We start from the raw sequence: 23,725 nt of genomic DNA on the forward strand, positions 1-23,725 counted from the left end.
GATCAAAGAACAGGTCTGGAAGAGAAGTCATAACGCCATCATAGTGGTCAATAATATCACTGTCATTACTCTGTTGTGCCAATAGTGGATATATTTCTGCCAATTTTGAATTTGTCGGGGCAATAGCAGTGGTTATAAGTAGGTTAAGTGATGCCTTTATGCAGGGAATACAACAACATCCACACAATGCAAAAATAGCTGCAAACAGCTATAGAAACCTGGACAGAACACCAAATTTTTAGATTTGCCAAACTTTTTTTTTTTTCCCCACCACTCAGACCTGGCTGATGTGTTGACACCAGAGTGCTCCTTCATCTTGCGGTTCAGGGTGCGGAGGCCTTGAATGGCCCTTGTGCGCGACCCATCAGGTCCTGTGATATTTGGAATAAACAACACTGGTCACCGAACATTGAGCAGTCGCCACCCTTCTCGGCCAGGAGCATGTCGACCGCTATGCGGTTCTGGAATGTCATGAGAGAGTTTGCAGGTGGTTTTTCCCTTATGGCAATAAAGCCTGCTTCCGTATAATTACCTAGTTTCTGTACATTGTAATGTATGTAGTTGATTCTGTCAACGTTTTTATTCAGAGTTATCCATAACAAGATGGATTCCCATCCTGCAGCAATCTCGTGAACCGACTTATACTCATCTGGTATCCAGTTGGGATGCCATTTGCATCAATGTATGTCAGATCTCCATCTTTCCAAGAGGACCTTCGCTTTTGGGAGAACCCAAGGGGAGGTCCAAAGATGGATGCGGCCAATTGTATATCCTCTGCTTTGGATGGAAACACAGTCACAGATAAGAGCAGTGATACCAGTGTACACGTTCCTGCTGCATTTACCAGTGTGTCATACAACTTTTGACCAACACACCACCACAACAAATCGCTGCATGGGAGCAGTGGGGCAGTTTGCAGATGGATATCATGACACCATGTTTTGTTGAGACTTCCCACCTTAAAATCTGTCCCTGTAAAGCTAACACAAGAGAAATTATTCAATGCAACATTAGTAGAAAATATCAGTTTATCATTTACTGCCTTAGTTGTTGGATAAACACTTTTCCATTTCTGACAAGTGGTGTTAGTTGTTTTAGTCATTACCTCCAAGGTACATTGTGTTGGGATTTCTGTTGGAATGACACTCATTAGTGCCCCAGGGCCCATGCATGTGATGTAACTATAGTTTACCTTATTAGCTGCATTCTACATTAATAACAACCAGTAATAATAATTCATAATAATGAAAAAATGTTCCTCTGGCTTTTTCGGTTAAAATACTCCCTCCACAGTATACGTACTCTTTTGTATGGCATTCGGGTTTAAGGTAGCATTAAATTGGCAAATGGTGAGAAGAAAGTGGAGGTTTCCTTTAGCATAAGCCCAAAGATGGAATACCCACCAATTAGACTCTGCCAAGGAATTGAAAAAGGAGTGAACTGATTCACTGGGAGGCACACATGGAGTCCTCCTCTCATGCCTCGGTGACTCCCGCATAGTTGTTTACCAATGTTATTTGAAATGAGGTTGTGCCTCTTTATCTTATGTGTGGTAGGCATAGTTGACTGAGTATAATTATTGGTTCTGTTGTTGTGTATTTTTGTCAGCTTTACAGGTGTCCAAAAGTAGCATATGAACAAAAATATCATTACGGCTGTCAATGTTACAGCCCAACATGCTATCATATTATTTAGCCATTTTGAAGTCATGTCGACCAAGTCACCCCTAAATGAGTCAAGTGTCTTTTAAATCTTCACCAGCCTTCGGGTATTTTCAGATACTATAAATCTGCACCCACCGTATGCTGGAATTTGCTCACATTTCCCCTTGGGTGACTCAGCTGAGATGACCTTTTACAGTGTGTAAGGTGTATCCACGTGTTTCTTTCTGCTATTTTGTCCATGTCATTCAGCTCTTGCTCAGTCTATGCCAGTTTTCGGGTAAAACTGCATGTACTGTAGATGTTAATTCATAAACGAACATAGGATGAATAGACAAATGGCAGTAATAAGGTTATTAAAGCACAGTAACTTGTTACTTTTTTTTCTGATGGTGTAGTGCAGGGATGTCAAACTCATTTCTCTCGCAGGCCACGTTGTAGTTCGGGTTTCCCTCAGAGGGACATTTCGAGTGAAGGCAGCGTGGGATCGACTCCCGCTCTGTGATGGTGTCGACATCTGCACTGCAACTGGCTGGCGACCAGTTCGGGGTGTAGTCTGCCGCTGCCTGAAGTTAGCTGGGATTGGCTCCAGCTCTCTCTCTGAATAAATGCAGAAGGGTTGCGTCAGGAAAGGCATCCGGCGTAAAAAAATCAAAAAGACAGTTACTGCCGCACCACTATGACAATGGCACAAAAATGGCTTTACATATCAATGCTGATAAAATTCCCAATTAGTTTCTAGTCCTATCAAATTGATGCATGTGAAATATCCAGGTGACATGCCATGAGAAAACAATGTTTTTTTGTTTTTCAAAAGAAGTGAATGGATACACAGAATCCCCCAACTTTTTTTTTTTTTTTTTTGCATTCATTATCAATTAATTGCATTGGTATTATATCTGGATCTGTGCAAACAACACAATCTTTTGGACAGGTTTTTTGTATGTAGTTATCCAATTTGTTTTGTTTTTATTTTATTTTATTTATTTTTTGAGGGTGGGACCTTGAGTGGTTCCCACAGGTACCATTCGAACAGAAAAATGAAAATCACGGGTCGCGTTTTCATCCAACACCCGACAGCAAAATTTAACTGTTTCGTCACCATTATGACAGCAGTCTCACTCCCATGTGTAACCGGACTACAGCGACCTTGGCAGTGGGAATGAGAACAGCTATCTTACAAGTGGCCAATAAAAACAAATTAGTTTTGTTTGTGTTAACAATGGCTTCAAAAGCAATAACTTTCCTACAATCAACAAATGAACTCAGGTAACCCTTTTTGCAATTTTTAAGCTGTTTGGGGTTGTTAATAACTCCTGAAAGGGACCCACTTGTGTGTTTTTTTGTTTTGTTTTGTTTTTTTCCTTCATCATTCGTCTATCTCTCATTGTGTGGAAAATATTGGTAATTTGTATGGTCTCCCAAACAGTGTTTTGAATGGAATGAGACCATTACGTGCTTGTAATATATGTATAGTTAGACTAAATCTATCATTGTGTCCAAATTGCCCTACGTGTGATTGTGAGTGCGGCTGTTTGTCTCCATGTGACCTGCAATTGGCTGGCAACCAGGTCAGGGTGTACCTTGCCTCCTGCTCGTTGACAGCTCGGATAGGCTCCAGCCCTCCCCGCGACCCTTGTGAGGATAAGCAGCTAAGAAAATGGATGGAGGGATGAATGGATGTGTAGCTTGAGGAAACTGACCACGTTTTGGATGCATATTCCCTTGTGGATCATGTTGCACACAGATCAAACAAGCCCTACAAAAAAAGTTTTTTGCATACAAGTTAAATCCATGAATCATGTAATGCCTTTGTACCATGGCTACCATTCTCCATGTTGAGACCTGAGACTTCCCATGGCTCAAGATTGCCGCCCACTTAAAAAATGTTTTTGGTAGAATTTTTTTTTTTTTTTGTATCTGTGCTGACATAATTCCCATTTTGTAATGTCGTACCTTATTTTTTCCACATTTTTAGTTCTGCTGGTAAGCTTTGTTGTTGCATTTTGTTTAACACTTCTCAAAGTATGTCTTCATTTGTTACATGGTCAGCTAATCCCATAAAGGTTTTGGCTGCTGCTTCTTTTGCTGTTTTATCTGTAAATCCATTTCCTAATGATTCTTGTCTGTATTTGATGTGTGTACTGCACATTTACATATGGCTATTTCTTTTGGTAATTGAACTGCTATGAGCAAATTTTGTAGTCGCTCTGCATGTGTCACTGTGTTCCCTGTAGTTGTCGCTGTTCCTCTATTTTTCCAGTATTGTCTGTGTAGATTGTGATACCACCGTGAATACAGCAGTATCTGGTCTCAGATTGTTTAAGACTGTCCAATAATATATTGTCTGTACAGTTCAGTCGTCCCAATCCAAATCTGGTTGTTTTTCTGTCCAATCAGGAACATTTCATACTACCAAAACAAATTGTCCCAAACTCTTCCACTCCCGTTGTAATGACGTGTGTGGTGGTGTCCATTCCTTATGTAGTGCATTTAGTTTGTCAGTCAGTCTTGTTCCTGCCACCACGACTGATGTACCATCTGAGTACAGATTATCAATCATGATTTTGTCTGGTGTGGGCTGTTATAAGTTTACAGTATCATACACTACATAGTCACATGCAATGAGTCACTTCCTACGTCATTTTGTGGTTGTGCAATCATGTCTCGAGCCGTTTGCAGCAAGAAATCTGTTCTTGTGGGAGGTTTGTTTGGAATATCTAAGGTATAATATTAGAGTGCTCGATTCCTATTTTGTAAAATATTTAACTGTCCTCCCAGTAACTCCTTTATTTATTTTTACTTCGATATTTCCTGTCAGAGAGGGAATTAAGCCCAGTCCTAGTTTTCAGCAAGCCATCTCTTCCCAACAAATGTATGGGACAAATTAAAAAGTTACATTTTGGGAGCATTAATTGTGACATTTTTGATGGGGAGATGGCTGCTCTTTTCCTCATCTGCGGCCACAATTATTAGATGTTTCGCATAAAGCTACATAAATTTCTCCTTTCTCTGTCAGAAAAGTGTCAATTTTCTTTCTTATTTTGTAGCACTCTTTCTGCGTGTCGTGCTTGGTTAACGTATTGTTACAGGCTGCCAGTCGGTTTGTCAACCCAATGTTTTTCAATCCATTGTTTGATAGGATTATTTGAATTCACATGAAGAGAATTTTTTAATTGCCCTTGATACACACTCCCTGGAGTGTGATCAGCAGGAATGCCACTGTTTGCTTTAAAACAATTCCAATTCTATATTCTTCAAATGCTTCATTGTTGTTTTATTTTGCTCTTTCAATGGCAGAAAAAGTTGCTTTATTTCTAAATCCTCCTTTAAAACATGCAGTCATTGCAATTCTATATTCTTCAAATGGTTCATTGTTGTTTTATTTTGCTCTTCCAACGGCAGAAAATTTTCGTTTTTGTCTAAATCTAGCAGAAATGCGCGATATTAACCCTTGAACTCCCTGCTGCTGTGAGAAAGTACTTTGCTGTCAGCCAAATTTGTTGTACTTCCACACCATTTTAAGTGGTAAGATTTTCTCAAGTCTTCCGTTCCCTGGACGAATTATATCACATCAATTTTATGAGATGTGATACCTTTTATGGCCATTTTCACATCATCTAGAGTCCAGCTTTTGTTGTTGTTTTGTTTTTGTTTTTTTGTGTGTGTGTTTCTGATTTTATCCTGCAGGTTAACTATATATATTTTTTATGTGTATGTTGAGCTGGCCAGCAAAGTCATATTGTGTTATCCACAAATTTAGATGTTTTATATTAGTTGGACATTGGCTTTCTACAAACTTCTAGTCCTTACACATAATTATTTTTTTTTCAGATGTTCTGTTTCAACTATTTTGCTATTTATCAACTATTTTGCTATTTGTTTTTCCCCTGTTGGAGTCAGTGGTTCACCTAGGGTGACTATATTGACGTCCCCCTGAACAGGGTGACAATTACGTACTGTTTGAGGTAATTCTCAAGCTTCTACCACAAGTAGCGGCGAATTCTTACCTCTGCATCCTCAAACAGTTGTCACTCAATTTCCTGTTCAAATGAGGTAGCGAACCTCCACTCACACTTTTACACATGCACACGTTTCACGGAGCTCACGTACAGGACACACCTTGACCTTTTCTCAGTTTTATAGACTAATTAGTCTCCTCGATAGGGACTAGCATTCTCGAGGTTTGGTTCTGCCGCAGTCACCCAGACGCGCATTCACTCATTCCTAATGAGTGTGGGAGTTTCCTACTCACCAGAGATGCCTTTACTTCCTTCGGCTTCTCGTCAACCCTCAGCCTCCAGATGCAAAGTCGAGGCCCAGTCCTGGAAAGGGTCTTAAGTGCCGTGGCCACGGTCTTTGCCTGGACGTCAACTCAGCCCCTGGAAACCTCAGGTATCTTGAGATCTGGCTCGAAGGACCAAGTAAATGTCAGGTTTACCAATCAGACATTCATTAAACAGGACAAAAAAGGAAGCAACGACACCAGTTCAAGTCTCGCGAGGAGAGAGGAGAGGAACTGTCTCGTACAATTCACCACTGCACTCTCTGATTATCCTCTCCTCAGCACCTCTATTTATTTAGTTTTAAGACACCTCTTATTCACATGGATGTTACAAAAAGGAGACAGCAAGCAAAACAGTTGGAAACGGTGTACATGTTTGTTCATGTGCGTGTGCATGTGTGAAAGATTGCTGAATACATGTGTGGTCATCATTTCTTTAACAGGCAGCAGTTCTGATGATTAGACATTTTTGTTCTTGCTATCTCCTGCTAGGAGGCTTCCACGTTAGAGCAGAGCAAAGCATTTCTTTATTGGAAGCAGATGTATGATAATTATGATCACAATTATTCCTACAAGGTTGTTCCCCCAAATCTGACAATACATGGCCGCGGTTATCCACTCCTTAATACAGTGCAGCCGTCACGTCCCATGTGCAGAAAAACACCCCCAAAGCATGATGCTCCCACCCCCACGCTTCACAGTCGGATGGTGTTCTTGGGATGGAACTTATCATTCATCTTCCTCCAAACATGGTTAGTGGAATTAACACCAAAAAGTTCCATTTTGGTCTCATCTGACCACAAAACTTTCTCCCATGACTCGTCTGTATCATCTAAATGGTGATTGGCAAACTTAAGACGGACCTTGACGTGCTGATTTAAGCAGGGGAACCTACTGTGCCATGCATGACTTCAAACCGTGACATCTTAGTGTATTACCAATAGTCACCTTGAAAACGGTGGTCCCAGCTCTTTTCAAGTCATGTAGTCCTGGGCTGATTCCTCACTTTTCTAAGGATCATTGTTACCCCATGAGTTGATATCTTGCAATGGGCTCCACTCCTATTGAAATTGACAGTCACGTTTAGCTTCTCCCATTTTCTATAGATTGCTCCAACAGTGGACCTTTTTTCACCAAGCTGCTTGGCAATTTCTCCGTAGCCCTTTCCAGCTATGTGGAGTTGTACAATTTTGTCTCTGGTGTCTTTGGACAGCTCTTTGGTCTTGGCCATATTATAAGTTTGAGTCTTACTGATTGTATGGTGTGGACAGGTGTCTTTTTGCAGTTAACGACCTCATACAGGTGCATCTGATTCAGGATAATACATGCAGTGGAGGTGGACTTCTAAGGGTGGACAAACAGGTCTTTGAGGGTCAGAATTCTAGCTGATAGACAGGTGTCGAAATATTTATTTGCAGCTGTGTCACACAAATTAATTGTTAAAAAAATCATACTTTGTAATTTCTAGATTTTTCTTTTTAGATTATCTCTCTCACAGTGGCCATGCACCTACGATAACAATTTCAGACCCCTCCCTGATTTCTAAGTGGGAGAATTTGGAATCTAGCAGGGTGTTCAAAGACCTATTTTCTTCACTGTAAGTTCATCTTATTTCAATGATTTTTTTAATTTGTCTCTGGTGTCTTTGGACAGCTCTTTGGCCATGTTATAAGTTTGAGTCTTACCGATTGTATGGGTTGGACAGGTGTCTTTATGCAGTTAACGACCTCACACAGGTGCATCTGATTCAGGATAATACATGGAGTGGAGGTGGACTTTTAAAGACGGACTAACAGGTCTTTGAGGGTCAGAATTCTAGCTGATAGACAGGTGTCGAAATATTTATTTGCAGCTGTATCACACAAATTAATTGTTAAAAAAATCATACTTTGTAATTTCTAGATTTTTCTTTTTAGATTATCTCTCTCACAGTGGCCATGCACCTACAATGACAATTTCAGACCCCTCCCTGATTTCTAAGTGGGAGAATTTGGAATCTAGCAGGGTGTTCAAAGACTTATTTTCTTCACTGTAAGTACATCATCTTATTTCAATGATTTTTTTTCATTTGTCTCTGGTGTCTTTGGACAGCTCTTTGGCCATGTTATAAGTTTGAGTCTTACTGATTGTATGGGTTGGACAGGTGTCTTTATGCAGTTAACGACCTCACACAGGTGCATCTGATTCATGATAATACATGGAGTGGAGGTGGACTTTTAAAGACGGACTAACTGGTCTTTGAGGGTCAGAATTCTAGCTGATAGACAGTTGTTCAAATACTTATTTGCAGTTGTATCACACAAATCAATCTTTAAAAGCATCATACATTGTGATTTCTGGATTTTTCTTATTAGATTACCTCTCTCACAGTGGACATGCACCTACGATCAAAATTTCCGACACCTCCATAATTTCTAAGTGGGAGAACTTGCAATATAGCAGGGTGTTCAAATACTTACTCATATTTTCTTCACTGTAATTTGTGCACCATGAAATAGATTGAAATGAACCTGTGCTTTTGGTACAGGTTTTTTTTCTTTTTTTTAGAAACTTTTAACCTTATTTTTCTATAGTAATTATAGATGTTGCAGGAAGCATCTTCTCCGCAAGAGGTTGACATCGAACCAGCAGATGCCGAATCTCCATCTCTGGTCCATTCCAAAAGTTGCCAGACTGGGGAAGTGCCTATTTATAAGATAGGAACACATATCTTTCCGACAGTAGAGAGAATACTGCAACATGTATTTCAACCTCAGGTGTTCTCAAAAACTCTTATTGAGAGACCAAAAATTAATTCTGTGCAAATGTTACGTAACATATTTATACAAAATATAAGCATACAGTCCAATAAAAATGCTATGGTTCTAGTTCTGTGATGGATGTTTACTTCAGATCCAAACATATACGTCAACATTTACACAAAAAAAAAAAATTGGTATGTAGAGCATTACCATCATCATCACACTATCATCACCATTACTATCCCTAGCCCTCTGGATTAGGAAAGGTGTCACGAATCATTGACACAAGCAGGATGGAAGTGGCATGCAGTTATTTCTGCCAAAAATTCCCCATCATCTCAAAGCTGCCTATCAGCAGTATGTCGCATTAACCTGAAAATATGACAATTTCCCAGAATGGGACTTTGTTTGAACAAGCATTGATTTGGACAAAAGCTGCTTTTTGCAGGAACAATAATAATATATATCTTTATTTTGAAAAATCTTAATGTAAATGGGGCAGCACGGAGGCACAGCTGTAAAGCGTTGGCCTCAGAATTATGAAGGCTCGGGTTCAATCCCGGCCCCACCTGTGTGGAGTTTGCATGTTTTCCCTGTGCATGCGTGCATTTTCTCCGGGATCTCCAGTTCCTTCTGCTTGACGGGTCTGGGTACTGTCTGGTTATGGAACATGAAATTATATTTATGGTGAAGCAAGATATCACCAGCTATTGCTCTCAAATTAACATGGAACATTTTAAACGGATTTCGTTCATTAAAATCCTTATTTGTGAAAATATACCAACTTAGACTGTGGACTACGTTATCAGCTTCTGTGTGTTTTGGCGCAATAATAAACAAGCCTTGTACACACAAAATAGTTGTCGCAGTTGTTGGGTTGTCCCTTACCAATTCACTAAATACTCGCCGGTTGCATAATTTCAAAACAAGACCTAAAACCTCTTGTATACATTTCAGGATATTGAAGACATTACTATTTATCAGTTTATGGCTAAATAAACAAAACAACAACTTCACAAATACTTACCAGTCCCGTGTTTCCAAAACGAGCATGTCCTCCTAGATGGGTCTCCACCTTCATCGCCAGATATTCCGAACATGTGTGCTGTCTAACTGCCTCAAATTGATAACTTTTAACGCCTTTATAAAGCTCATATTCTTCACCATCTTTGTGGGATCCTTCAGAATCACGTTCGTTGCTCGAATTACTGAGAATTTCATCATCGTTTTCGCATTGGAGTCGAAAGGGCACCATGATGTTGAATTTCAGTTCTGACGTCACATCCCTTCTTGGCGTTTTCCACTCTGTTTTCGTCTTTAAAAAAACAACAAAAAAACGTTTACTTCGTAACGGATTTCAGATTCAAATAAATGCATAAAAAACTATAATATCAGCAAAAAGGTTCATTGAGGACCTGCCATACACTTTAAATGGGCATTTCATGCTAGAAAACCCTCCAATATGATGGAATTGAAACAATTCTTTAAAGAAGAGTAGGACAAAATTCCTCCAGACCGATGTGAAAGACTCATTTTCAATTTCTAGTATTTACTAACTAATTTAATTTCTTCAATTTCTTTCAATTTTTTTCAATTTCAAGACTCATCACTCAATTATCATAAATGCTTGATTTCAGTTATTGCTGCCAAGGGTGGCACAATCCGATATTAGGTTCAGGGTACACTTTTTGACAAAGCGTCAGAAAGGTTTGAATTTTTCTTTGACCTTAATAAATATATTTTTCATTTAAAAACCCCATTTAGTATTTCCTTAAGTTGTCTGAATGATCTTAAATTTGGTTTGATGATTTGAAACCTTTGTGTGATATTTATGCATAAAAAATGTAAATCGGGGAGGCGGGAAAGACATTTTCAAGGCACTTCATGCTACATTTTAGCCTTCCAGTATTGCAATTCTCCTTTCCACCACTCATGACCCAAAATGGTTAAACAAACCTGCCGTTAGTAACATTGTTCCTTCGTGAACAGTAATTTTTACAGCATGACAACTCCTGTATGCTTGTATAGCAAGTGGTATTTGTGTGTGTGTGCGTGTGCGTGTGGTGTGTGTGTGTGTGGTGTGTGTGTGTGGTGTGTGTGTGTGTGTGTGTGTGGTGTGTGTGTGTTGTGTGTGTGTGTGTGTGTGTGTGTGTGTGTGTGTGTGTGTTTTGTATGCATTGTACAGTAGTGTTCAAAATAATAGCAGTCCAATGCGACTAACCAGATTAATCCACATTTACAGTATATTTTGAATTGCCAGATGTCAAACAAGTTACCAGTAGGTGCAATAGATTCTCAGAAAACCAACAAGACTCAGCATTCATGATGTAATTTCTGAAAGGGTTGTGTTAAAAAAGATAGCAGTCTCTCATTAACTCAACAAACTCAAAACTATTTTGTACAAACTTTTGTTGTTTCTAGGATTTACCAATTCTTCGAGTCAGTAAGTTAAATACTTAGTTTTATGACCACAGTTTTTTATAACTGATTCACATCTGTGTCTGTGTGGCATGAAGTCAACTAACTTGTGGAGCCTTTCAGCTGTTATTCCACTCCAAGATTCCTTAACGACGTTCCACAGGTCATTTACATTTCTTTGTTTTGCTTCAGAAACAGCATTTTTTTTAATGTCACCCCACAAATTCTCAATTGGATTAAGGTCCGGGGATTGGTCTGGCCACTCCATGACATTAACTTTGCAAGTTTACTAGTCTGTTTGGGGTCATTGTCTTGTTGAAACACCCATTTGAAGAGAATGTCCTCTTCAGCATATGGTCACCCAAAATGTTGAAAGAGCCGTATTGGACCAAAAAAAACAAATGTCTGGAGCTGCAAAAAATGTAAAAGCCTTATACTATATAAGCCTTGTAATGAAGGAAATACATGGTGTATCTATATTAGCTATATTAACCTACTAACAAAATGACTAAGTTGGCTACAAATACACAAACATTCATGATTAAATGTTTATTTTCCCTGCAGTGCATTCTGTAGAGAACAACACACCACATGACTGCGCTGTTGTACGATGCCACCTCAAGTTTAACTTCATTACAATATTAATGAATTATGTCTAATTGCTTTGATGAAATTAAAGAAAACAGTAAAAAAGTCAGATTTTTGATGTCATTTTTATTTTGAGGATTCGAAAAACAAAAAAACGTGCCTCTTATCTGGGCACTAAACAGAGCAGGCGTTTATAAAAATAAAACACCAGCCTTTTGAAAACAGCTACTTTGTGACTGAATATATGCCCCTGACAGGATTGTGTTCTTACCCATTTAAATGTGACTTATGTTTTCTGACATCACTAATCAGCTCCTTCCATCTGTGAACGGTTTTCCATGCTTTATTAACTCTCAGGTTGCAACAAAACATGCAACAGTAGTGGAGTTTGGAGATGCAATCCACTTAAATTTATTTTTGCGCTCTCTAATTTCTCTAGAAGTAATTCAATCGTACATTTTTTTTCTTTCCCAACTGGGTACTTGGCTGCAAATGTAGCATGGCTTCCCTGGAAATGTCTTTCTACATTGCTCTTTATTTGACAACGTCTCGCTACAAAGCAAACATTCAGGCAGTCCTTCCACATAGGCAATGAATGCAAATGATTTTGTCCAAGAAACGTTGAATCCTCTGTTCTCCTCAGTTATTTTTCTCTTTTCCCCCTTGGGATCAATAGCCCATCACACAGCTGCCAGTTTGTTTAAAACAGCCACCTTAGCATCCCGCCCTGCTGATAGAAACGTGTGTCGTAGGCTATGACGCGAATCTTCGTTGATACAAATGTTGAAATTTAATATTTATTCTACACATTCTTACAGCAGTGGAAAACATTGAGAATTTTCGTCATGTTTGTCCTTCCACAGAAACTATATTAGAAACAAAAAATATTTATCTTCCCCAATTTTTTTCCATTTTCAAACATTTTTGAAAAAGCTCCAGGGAGCCACTAGGGGGGCGCTAAAGCACCGCATGCGGCTCTAGAGCCGCGGGGTGCCGACCCCCGGCATAACGCAACGTGACCTTATGTCCCAACAGGACAAAATGTTCCTATATTTCTCTTTAGGCGAGTTGATGGGTTCTTTGGCAAATTGTAGCCTCTTCTGCAGATGTTTTTTTTTTTTTAAATTTTAGGCAGACTTTGTGGGGGATTCTTGTTCATAGATTAGCTTCACACAGACGTCTTCTCGCTGTCACAGTACTTACAGGTAAAACTAGACTATCTTGCTGATCATTGGCTCAACCTTTGCCATTCTGGTTATTTTGCGATCCGTTTTGATGGTTGTCTTCTGTTTTTTGCCATGTCTCTGGTTTTACTCTCCATTTTAAAGCATGACGGATCATTTTAGCTGGACGGCCTGTAGTTTTTTTCACCTCTTTATAAGGTTTCCCCTCTTTAATCAAAGTATCCTGTTTTGAATATTGTTGAATGACCCATTTTCCTCAGGTTTTCAAGGAGATATGCATGTTCAACACGTGCTTGCTTCATCATTAAAACGGAGCCACCTGATTGAAACCTATTTTTCACAAAACCTATGGCCTCTCTTAATGAATGCCACCCTTTCACACACCCCTTTTCAACAAATTGGCCAAAAGCACAGCATTATGAATGTGTATATCATGAATGCTGGGTCTTGTTGGTTTTCTGAGAAAACATGGATTATATCTGGTTGGATTGGACTGCTATTATTTTTAACACCACTGTACGTTCACGAATGTCACAAATTGAAAAAAATTATCTGGTGAAACAGCCGTATCTTAGTTTTAAAAATCCATTCATCTATTTTTCAAGCCACTTATCTTCACAAGGGTCACAGAAGAGCTGGCGTCTATCCCAGCTGAGTTTGGTGAAACGCGGACTACACGCTGATCTGGTAGTCAGTGAATCACAGGGCACATATGAAGAGTTTGTTTTCAAAATGAGACGTATCCATTTTTTTCATTTTGAGAAAGGGCTTGGTATTGAAGTGAAAACAAACTCAATTTATGTTTTTAACTATTGGGGGATGGAAAGAGATGCTAAAAAGTAAACACCATACTACAAAAAAATATTGGCTTTAATATTCACTGAGTTTTTTTGATGACAAATTTCATTTTTTCTCCAAAATGAGACATATCCAAACATTCTATTCTTGGCAAAGTGAGACATATCCAAATTTCGACTTAAACCTTCAGGAGCAGCTGGATTTTTTTAAAAAAAATCAGTTGCTTTTGATAGGCAATCATGAAAACTATTTGCCTTTCAATATTTCAAGCATTTTAAAATAATATTTAAGACCATGACCACCACATTTAGAGAGTTAGGTATCAGAAATAAGGGTCAGTCACCAGTCACAATTTTCACAATTAGCTCACTAATGTCAGATGTTGAAAAAGGAGATGAAAAAATGGGAATTTCTTTTAAAAAGGTGTTTTTCAGTTATTTAGAAACTGTTTGTTTGTTCAGTATGAGGTCTTGGAAAGGCTGAGTTTACATCATTGTAATTTTGTGTATCTGTATGCGATTCTACAATCCGACATCTGCAGGCATTGTGTCACTCAGTTGATTAATTTTGTTTATAAGTTGATGTGAGATCATTAAGAAAGTAAACTGCTTCAAACCAGTCTACCAAGGTTAATATGGGTTGCGAGGGATACCAGCAGAAAAAAAATAGGTAGTCAATCTCATACACACATCTCCAAAATGAAATCAGTTTCAAACTCACAAATTCACTGTTTGAAATCAGACTCATTGAGTCTGCTTTCTTTTGATTTTATTTATAGCTGTCGCTGTCGGGGGAAAGAGCACTGCAGAATAGGATATAAGTCTGTAGTAATAATAACAGTATTCATAATTCTCAAAGACAGAAATTGAGTCCACTCCAAGGGTGTTGATTTCCTTAGTATAAAGAGTATAAAAGAGTATAAAAAGCCCTTAGGTCCCTGAAAGTGTGTGAAATAAAACAGATTCATAAAAACAAATAAATCTTTCTAAATATCTTTCAGGTGGATCTTTCTACAGGCTTGGCTATTGAAGAGGCATGCTATGGACAAGTGAGTACAAGCATATTTTATTTGCTTCATTGTCCTGCTATATTGCAGCTTTTTTTTAAGTTGTTAAAGTCTTTATATAGTTTGTACTATATTTTTATACTCAGTGCTCTTGCTCTCGCTCAATAAATTAAGGCCTGCCAGAATAGCAAATATTTTGGAGGCATATAGTCTACCCAAAACTTTCAAGGTTACGTTTTCAGTCCTACAATATAAAAATAAAGAATTGTACACTTTTACAAATTCACCCCTGGTTATCAAACATATGAGCACAAATTTGTCACATTTTCTCGTTTACTAAATACAAGTAGAGCTGCATTTCATCGCAAGTCAACATTAATAATGTGTGTAACAAATCTCTTTCCCTCTCACTCTTTCTCACTGTCTCGTCCGGTGCTTCTCAATTATTTTCTGTTACGCCCCCCTAGAAAGAAGAATACAATTTGCGCCCCCGCCCCACACACTCTCCGCTGCAACTATGAATATTATCATTTGTCTATCTTCTTCTTTTCCTTTTGGCTTGTCCCGTTAAGGGTCACCACAGCGTGTCGTCTTTTTCCGTCTTAACACTATCTCCTACATTTTTCCTCTCTAACACCCACTCCCCTGAGAGGCTCATGTCTTCCCTCACAACATCTATCAACCTTTTCTTTGGTCTTGTCTATAAAATTGTTATAAGTACAGCTCCGCTTCACATTGTATCCTTATTAATGTTTAAGAAAACATAAAAAAATAATTGGAAATATAGTTCAACTTACAACAAAGAATAACTTTACTAACGTTGTTTTTTAGTCTGCAACTGAAAAGATTTTAGGCGTATCAATTTGCCTGAAATAGAAAAAAATCCTTGTTTGAACTGTAAACATTTTTGATCGACTTATTGCACCATTTGATAGTGAAAAATGCAGTTTAGCAACATTAACTCAGGAGCACAATATACAAAACAAACTTGAATAAATAAAAATGAATAAATCTAATATGGTGCTGGGGGGGTTGCATTGAGCAATTTGGTACCCAACCTTTTATAATGCAAACAGTGCTCATTGAGCTACTGAAGTAGCTTTCATAAAACGGGATGATTGCTGGCAATATTAGGCATGTTTTTGCAAAAAAAAAAAAAAAAAAAAAAAAAAAAAAAAGATTGAGCGTCTGATCATTATGACTGGGGTGTAATGTCTATCGCGCATTAATTTATTTGGCTTTGTGCTGTCCGCTACAAACATTTTTAAACACAATAAATCATACCGGTCTTTTCTTGTTTCCCACTGTTGTCACAATGAAGCCAAGCGCTACATACACTTCGTCATATTTCCTCATCATAGCTTTCAACTGACCTTCTTTTGTCTCATTCTCTTTCTCTCTCTGCGTTTCTTTTCATCCCTGTTAAAAAAAAAAAGTGATGTCGTCTCTTATGGGTTTGTTTACTGTACTTCAGATCACCTACTCGGTGCAGTAAAGAATCCCTACACCATAGACCAAATACTCCCTGCGCACGCTCTGACATTGAGAGCGCCACTGCCACTGAAGTGGATGTGCAATTACACTTTATTCTAGTACGGCAAAAAAAGCACCGCGCCCCCACTTTGAGAAGCACTGATCTAGTCTGTGTACAATCAGTGATTACCGCCTGCGATTCAAATTTGATTGGCTTAAAGGGTGGCAGAAGTCTCGTGTAATTGGTCGGTAAAGTTCATCACTACCATGCAGCCTTTAATATCTTCCACCACTTAATATAGAAGCTCCACATATGTCTTAAATCATAACCATTTTTGGCTGTAGTGTGGGTCTGTTTGGGACTACTTCTGGGTCTGCACAATGACCACAAGTTAGTAAACTCTGTTTTAAATGATGTCGCCATAGTGAGCCTTTGCACACTATCTATTTAGCTTGTGGGTGTATGAACATAAGCTTTCCCCCAAATGTACCATTTATTTGCGTCTATGGAGTTAAAGCCGTTCCAACAACAGCGTGCAGTGTCGTGAGCCGTGTTTTGGCTGTGACAAAACTGAAAATTTATGGAGTCCGAAAAGCCCTGTTACGCTGAGCCACTTCATTAACCAGTGTTGGGCACGTTACTTTCCAAAAGTAATTATAGTTACTAGTTACTTCTCCCAAAAAGCAACTGTTACAAATTGAGTTACTCCACTGTAAAAGTAACTAGTTACCAGCAAAAGTAACTATTGCGTTACATCACCCCAACACACACACACACGCACACACACACACAAGCCAGATGCATAGTGCAGGACAGCGAAAAAAAGGTACCTGCACAGAGGTTTGAATTTATGGCAACTCATGTTTACATTGAACTGAAAATGTTAATAGATTTGTAAAATCCAACTCTTAACATGCATGGATTCCTCAGCTAGACATTCATGTGCGATTGTGGATGGATGACCGGGTCCGCACTTGCTACCTCACCTCTGAATTCCTGGGACATCCAGCAGCAACTGATCTTCAGGAGCGTCTGGACCCTATCGTTTGTGACTTCGGTCACCAAAAGCTGCTGCAGCTCTCGATGGATGGCCCCAATGTTAATTGGAAGCTGTACAAATCAATTCAAGAAAAAATAGAAAAGATAATCACCCGCCCCATGCTGCAGACTGGAAGCTGCGGTCTGCAAATCCTACATATTGAATTGGAATCGGTTGTGAGGCAGCTAGATTGGGGGGGGGGGGGGTAGATTTTATGTCCAGCCTCTACAACTTGTTTCACGATGCACCTGCCAGGCGCAAGGACTTTAAACAAGTCACTGGATCCAACACTCTCCCTCTCATGTTCTGCAAGCACAGATGGCTTGAAAACATTAATGTGGCAGAGAGAGCCATCACCCTGATGCCACACATACAAGATTATTGCGAGACAGCAAGGACGAAGAAGGTTACCTGCCCAACCAACAGGTCCTTCACTGTTGTTCAAAAAGCAGCACAGGACCCCATCTTTGTTGCCAAGCTTCACTTCTTTCTTATGTCCACCAGGCTGGTGGAACCATTCCTGAAATTGTACCAGAATGACAAGCCTATGCGCTTCCCTTCATCGCAAAGGACATGGGCACCTTCATCAAGACTCTGATGGAAAAGTTCATCAAGCCTGAAGTCCTTAAAGAAAAGGCAGCCTCCCTCACCGGCCTTGTCAAGATTAATGTGGGTGACAAGTCACACTGGGTGGATTTATCAAAAGTATAATTATAATATCATAATTCACGTTCACGAACTTTTAATAGGCCTTGTAATCAGGCAACAAAATGTAATATAGCCTTGCAAGATAGTGCCAGCACTACCAATGGTGTGTTCCGTCTAATCATGCTCTATAGTTTAGGTGTGGGTGAAGTAATTTAATTACAGTAAATTAGCACCCATTATTGGTTGTGGAGCCCCAAATCACAGGAAGTCATCCAAGGAAAGAAATTAGAGAAGAAGTGGGACACGGAGAGAACTGAGGAGAGGCGAAAGGAATACATTGATATGTCGTAGGGCAAAGGTAGAGGTGGCGAAGGCTAAACAAGAAGCATATGACGACATGTACACCAGGTTAGATACGAAAGAAGGAGAAAAGGATCTCTACAGGTAAGCCAGACAGAGGGATAGAGTTGGGAAGGATGTGCAACAAGTAAAGGTGATTCAGGATAGCGATGGAAATATGTTGATTGGTACCAGTAGTGTGCTAAGTAGATGGACAGAGTACATTGAGAAGTTAATGAATGAAGAAAATGGGAGAGAAGGTAGAGTAGAAGAGGCAAGCGTTAATGACCGGGAAGTGGCAATGATTAGTAAGGGGGAAGTTAGAAAGGCACTGAACACAATGAAAAATGGAAAGGCTGTTGGTCCTGATGACACCAGAGGAGATATGGAAGCAATTTGGTGTGGTGGCTGTGGAGTTTTTGACCAACTTATTCAATAGAATACTGGCGGGAGAGAAGATGCCAGAAGAATGGTGGAAAAGTGTGCTCGTCCCCTATTTTAAGAGCAAAGGTTATATTCAGAACTGTGGAAACTACAGAGGAATAAAGATGATGAGCCACACAAAGTTATGGGAAAGAGCAGTAGAGGCTAGACTCAGGACAGAACTAAGTATCTGCAAGCAACAGTATGGTTTCATGCCTAGAAAGAGTACCACAGATGCATTATTTTCCTTGAGGATGCTCGTAGAAAAGTACAGAGAAGGTCAGAAGGAGCTACATTTTTTTTGTTTGTTTTTGAAGACGTAGAGAAAGCCTATGGCAGAGTACCAAGAGAGGAACTGTGGTACTGCATGCGCAAGTCTGGTGTGGCGGAGAAATATATTACAATAGTACAGGACATGTATGAGGGCAGCAGAACAGCGGTGAGATGTGCCGTAGTAATGGATAGGCTCACAGACGAGGTTAGACTGGAATCCCCTTGGACCATAATGTTCGCAGATGATATTGTGATCTGCGGTAAAAGCAGGGAGCAGGCAGAGGAACAATTAGAAAGATGGAGGCATGCACTGGAAAGGAGAGGAATTAAAATTTGCTGTAGTAAAACGGAATATATGTGCGTGAATGAGCGGGGCGGAGGAGGAAGAGTGAAGTTCCAAGGAGAAGAGATACCGAGGGTTGATGACTTCAAATACTTGGGGTCAACAATACAGAGCCATGGTAGGTGTGGTAAGGAAGTGAGGAAACGGGTACAAGCGGAATGGAACAGTTGGCGGAAGGTTTCTGGTGTTCTATATGACAGAAGAGTCTCCGCTAGGATAAAGGGCAAAGTTTATAAAACAATGGTGAGGCCGGCCATGATGTACGGATTAGAGACAGTCGCTCTGAAGAAACAACAAGAAGCAGAATTTGAGGTAGCAGAAATGAAGATGTTGAGGTTCTCGCTTGGAGTCAACAGGTGGGATAGGATGAGAAATGAGCTCATTAGAGGGACAGCCAAAGTTGGATGTTTTGGAGACGAGGTTTGAAAGACTCAGACATATTATGTGGCTATGGGTTGTCGCAATTATCACACTGTTTGCAGTAACATTTGTTTCTTTGCTTTCCTTTGTTGCCACAATTAACACAGATTCAACAATAGACTTTCAAGTTTGCAGTCACCATTTACTATTGGTGTTCATTCTATTGTTCAAAATATAATTTAGTCATGTTCTACCTGTGTGAGTGAAAAAAAACTGCCTCTGCCGGACGCTCCTTCGCCTGTAGGCGTTGCTTTGATCCATTTATTTTTTCGATCTGGCAGCCCAATTGACCCCTCCGTACAGGGCACTTAACCACGCCTCCTGAAGTGACGTCACGCCACATGCGCCTACGTCAGAGAAACAATTAGCAAAAAGGGCGGCGCAGCAAGAAAAGAATAGAGCGAAACTGTCCGATTTACCGGCTGATTTCTCACTCGCATTCTTAGCTAACAGTGAAATATCGTTGAAAAGCAGACAGCAGGGCTTCAAGTATATCAGCGAGGGGTATTTCAATGGTATTTACATGCATATCGACGGAGAAACCATTGATATTAGCGCGAGATCTTTCCAGAGTCAGAGGAAGACCGAGAAGCCACATAATATAATATATTATAACCCAAAGACGAATTCGTCATTGACAGTTTCCTATTTTCGTGTTACATATCACACTTGTGTGCATAATCTGTATATGTATCTGTATAGCCGTTTGTGAACCGCCGTATGAAGGAAAAAAAGAAGGTGAGGCTTGATTTACGAGTTGTTTCTCTCGTTTTCTTTGTGTAACGTCACGCGCTCCCCTCAATAATTATAATAATTATAATAATAATTAGTGCCGAACCTACGTAAGTCCCGACCGAGTACGACAATCACTACTTTAGTGTTCTCAAACATCCTTCCTTCAGTCTTGGTGTCTCGGTGCACGTCGAAGGCTTTTAGGACTGCTAGTCCGGTTTAGCTTAGCTCATTAGCCGCGAACAAAGGGACACGTTTGTGCAGTCAGATCATCGCAAAATATCGCTCAACACAGATCAAGTGTGTCAATCATTCACACTTAGCTATGTTATGCAAGCGAAGAACTGCTAATTCATTTATATGAAACATGTATTGAAAATCAAATATAGGGCATACCTTCGTGTAAACACAGTCCGGTTTACCGTAGCCGCAAACAAAGGGACACGTTTGTGCAGTCAGATCATCGCAAAATATCGCTCAACACAGATCAAGTGTGTCAATCATTCACACTTAGCTATGTTGTGCAAGCGAAGAACTGCTAATTCATTTATATGAGACATGTATTGAAAATCAAATATAGGGCTTACCTTCATGCAAACATATCTGTTCCGGTTGATGGATTCAGTTGATCATGCGATCTTCCACAAAGTTTTATCCATCAAAGACATTTTTCATACTCGGTCTTCTGTTCCGGTTGATTTTAGATGGATTCAGTTGATGATGCGTTCTTCCACAAAGTTTGATCCATCAAAGACATTTTTCGTACTGGGTCTTCGGTTTTGGAAAGGGTACGAATTGAACTCCACCAACTAGCCATTCAGGATACCTGTCGTCACTATTATAAAGTCCGTGACTACACCTCTTAACCATATCTATTGTTAAAGAACCCAAATACGCAATAAAACGCTAACAAAAGCTATACTGGACCATACAACGTTGTCTGAGAAACCTGCGGGTCCAAAAAGGGGCGTGGTTTATGCAGATCCCTGGCCTCTGATTGGTCAGCGACGCGGATGACGCAATTTTTACGGAGGGGTCAATTGGTGTCCCTTTCAAGTGGGAAAGAGACCCCCCGGGTTGTGAGGTCTGGATGGGGCGGCACCAAATTAGTTTAGCACCACCATGCTAGCAATGGCTCTCCACTCTTTTCTCCAATGTCCTTATTAGCAATTCACTTAACGTCTTGAGTGCTACAACAAATGTGCCGTTTCCTTGTCCTCCCTTTCCCGTGGGAACATGGGGTGAGTGCTTCAAACTGCGGAGTTTCATCTTCATGTTTCACGTTCGCTATATTATCTTTCAGTATGTAGGAGTTTTCAGACAAATTTTGACGCTGCCAATAATAACCCTATGTTGTGCTAAATACTGACATCCCTTTCATTTCAAAGGTGATACCAACTGCAGATCGACTGGAGGGTTTGGCTGCATTCAAGGAAAAGAGGCGGCCTCACTACAAGGGGGAGTGATCATCACTTCTCTGAAAAACCTTCATAAATTTTGCCTCTAGTTCTCTTGTACAACTGCTTCCAACATCTTTAGAGGTGATTTTGCATAGTTCAGTGGATAAGCCTGCATGGTACAATACCTGAAGGTGACAGCATAATGTTTGATACTGGTTGGAGAAGTATTTCATCATATAGGCTACCATGCACTTTACTGACCAAGCAATCTCCAATGATTTCATGTTTTAAGCATTCTAATCACGATTTGCAACTACCACACTTCCCAATCCAAAAAGCCATACATTTGTATGATATTGCTTCTTGAATTATACGTTAACAGTTTGTTTTGACTTTCATTTCTGTCAACTACGACACACTGTGACTTGAGTAGCCATCGCCATTTTGCAAACCAGCCTTAAGTACTGTATTCACGATAATTGCTAAAGGGCTATGGTGTCAGTCATTTTTTTTGTTTGACCATTTAACTCCCTCTTTATTCCTTCTCAAACACATTACAGAGAGCATTGGAGTGAAATGAGTAGTCCGGGATGCATTTAACCCTCATGAAACTCATACCAGGCACAGTTTAGGTTCAGTTTGTGCAAGTGAAAGAAAACCTTTTCTGTTCTACTGACCCTCACACAGTCTTGGTTTAAAACACAACACATACATTTTCCCTGGCTTTTATTCTGTACCATGTATGATGATTTTACCATCTGTATCATGATTACTGTATGTAGGTAGATGTTTTTTGTTCATAACTCATACAAAGTCTCAAACTCATCTGAACTCTTGATTGTATTAGTCATAGTAAATCTTGTAATCCTCCCATAGTGTGACACAGCCCACACACTTTCTTTCGGTTTGTCCGTGTCATCTCAGATGAACATTCATATTTGTTTGACACAGTTGTCAAAATAAAAGGTCTTGTGCTTGCATTTGTGATGAATTCATCCACTCATGACAAGAAACACGACACATTTCACCTCTTGATCGTTGCTAGCAGCTAACCAGTCTGCAGCAAGCTTGTTGAAGAATAAGGGTTGTTGATAACTTTTCTGGACAAATGATGCTAAATCCCCAGGATGTCATTGATTATGAAAGTGTTTTTTCTCAAACTGTTAAAGAAAATCAATTTTAAATATAGTAATATTTAGGTAGTCTTAAATATTTGAGTGCGTTAATTTGGGTCATAACACATGGCTCTTAATTTTCTAACTGAATGTATTCATTTCTATATAATACAAAAATTACAGCACCAAATTGTTTAGGGTAAGGCTCTTCTAAAATGCCCCCTCACCCCCCTCCAAAAAAAATAATAAAATGTTAAGTCACAAACCACAATTCCAATGAAGTTGGGATTTTGTATAAAATGAGAAAATGGATATCAATAATTTGCTTATCTTCATATTTGAAAACACTACAAAGACAAGACATTTAAATGTCCCATATTTAGGCTTTTTAGACCTCAGTGACTCCAACATGGACTTAAAAAGTTAAGTATAATCAAAGTGTAATTAACCCATTCGTGGGCGCCGTCCCATATTTGGGACATCATGATTTTCATGCATTATATCCTTCAGTATATCAAAATATTTAAGTGTTTTAATCTGTAGCCATAATTTGATATCAGGAGAAAAAGGGAAATAACTCAGTTGTAACTTTGACCGATCTCATCTCATCGCACGGAGTTATTTCCCTTTCTTTCCTGATCCATCATGACTGCCTCAAGTACTCATGGAGCGTTTTCCAAGAGAAGAAAGGGAGAAAGGTCAGTAAGCAACCAAGTTTGTCTTCAAAATGCTAATCAATCAGTATTATTAATGCGTAAATATCGTTCTAGAATAAGAATTGATTAATAAACATCTCTGGTATGTACCACTTCACAGAACTGATAACATACCTGTCCCA

The 23,725-nt window shown here is 39.5% G+C and overlaps 1 protein-coding gene across 2 annotated transcripts in view; it reads left to right on the forward strand.

The window, feature by feature from the left end:
• auh (AU RNA binding protein/enoyl-CoA hydratase) overlaps positions 1-22,752 on the forward strand; it is an 82,890-nt gene extending 60,138 nt beyond the window's left edge. For both annotated transcript variants that reach the window (XM_061800780.1, XM_061800781.1), the window contains 2 exons: positions 14,676-14,723; positions 21,761-22,752. In XM_061800780.1, the coding sequence (XP_061656764.1) occupies positions 14,676-14,723; positions 21,761-21,838 (126 nt within the window). In that variant the 3' untranslated portion in view covers positions 21,839-22,752. The remainder of the gene's footprint in view (positions 1-14,675; positions 14,724-21,760) is intronic.
• Positions 22,753-23,725: the final 973 nt, after the last annotated feature.

Source organism: Syngnathoides biaculeatus, chromosome 17, assembly GCF_019802595.1.
Source record: "Syngnathoides biaculeatus isolate LvHL_M chromosome 17, ASM1980259v1, whole genome shotgun sequence".
In the NCBI taxonomy this organism is placed as follows: Eukaryota; Metazoa; Chordata; class Actinopteri; order Syngnathiformes; family Syngnathidae; genus Syngnathoides; species Syngnathoides biaculeatus.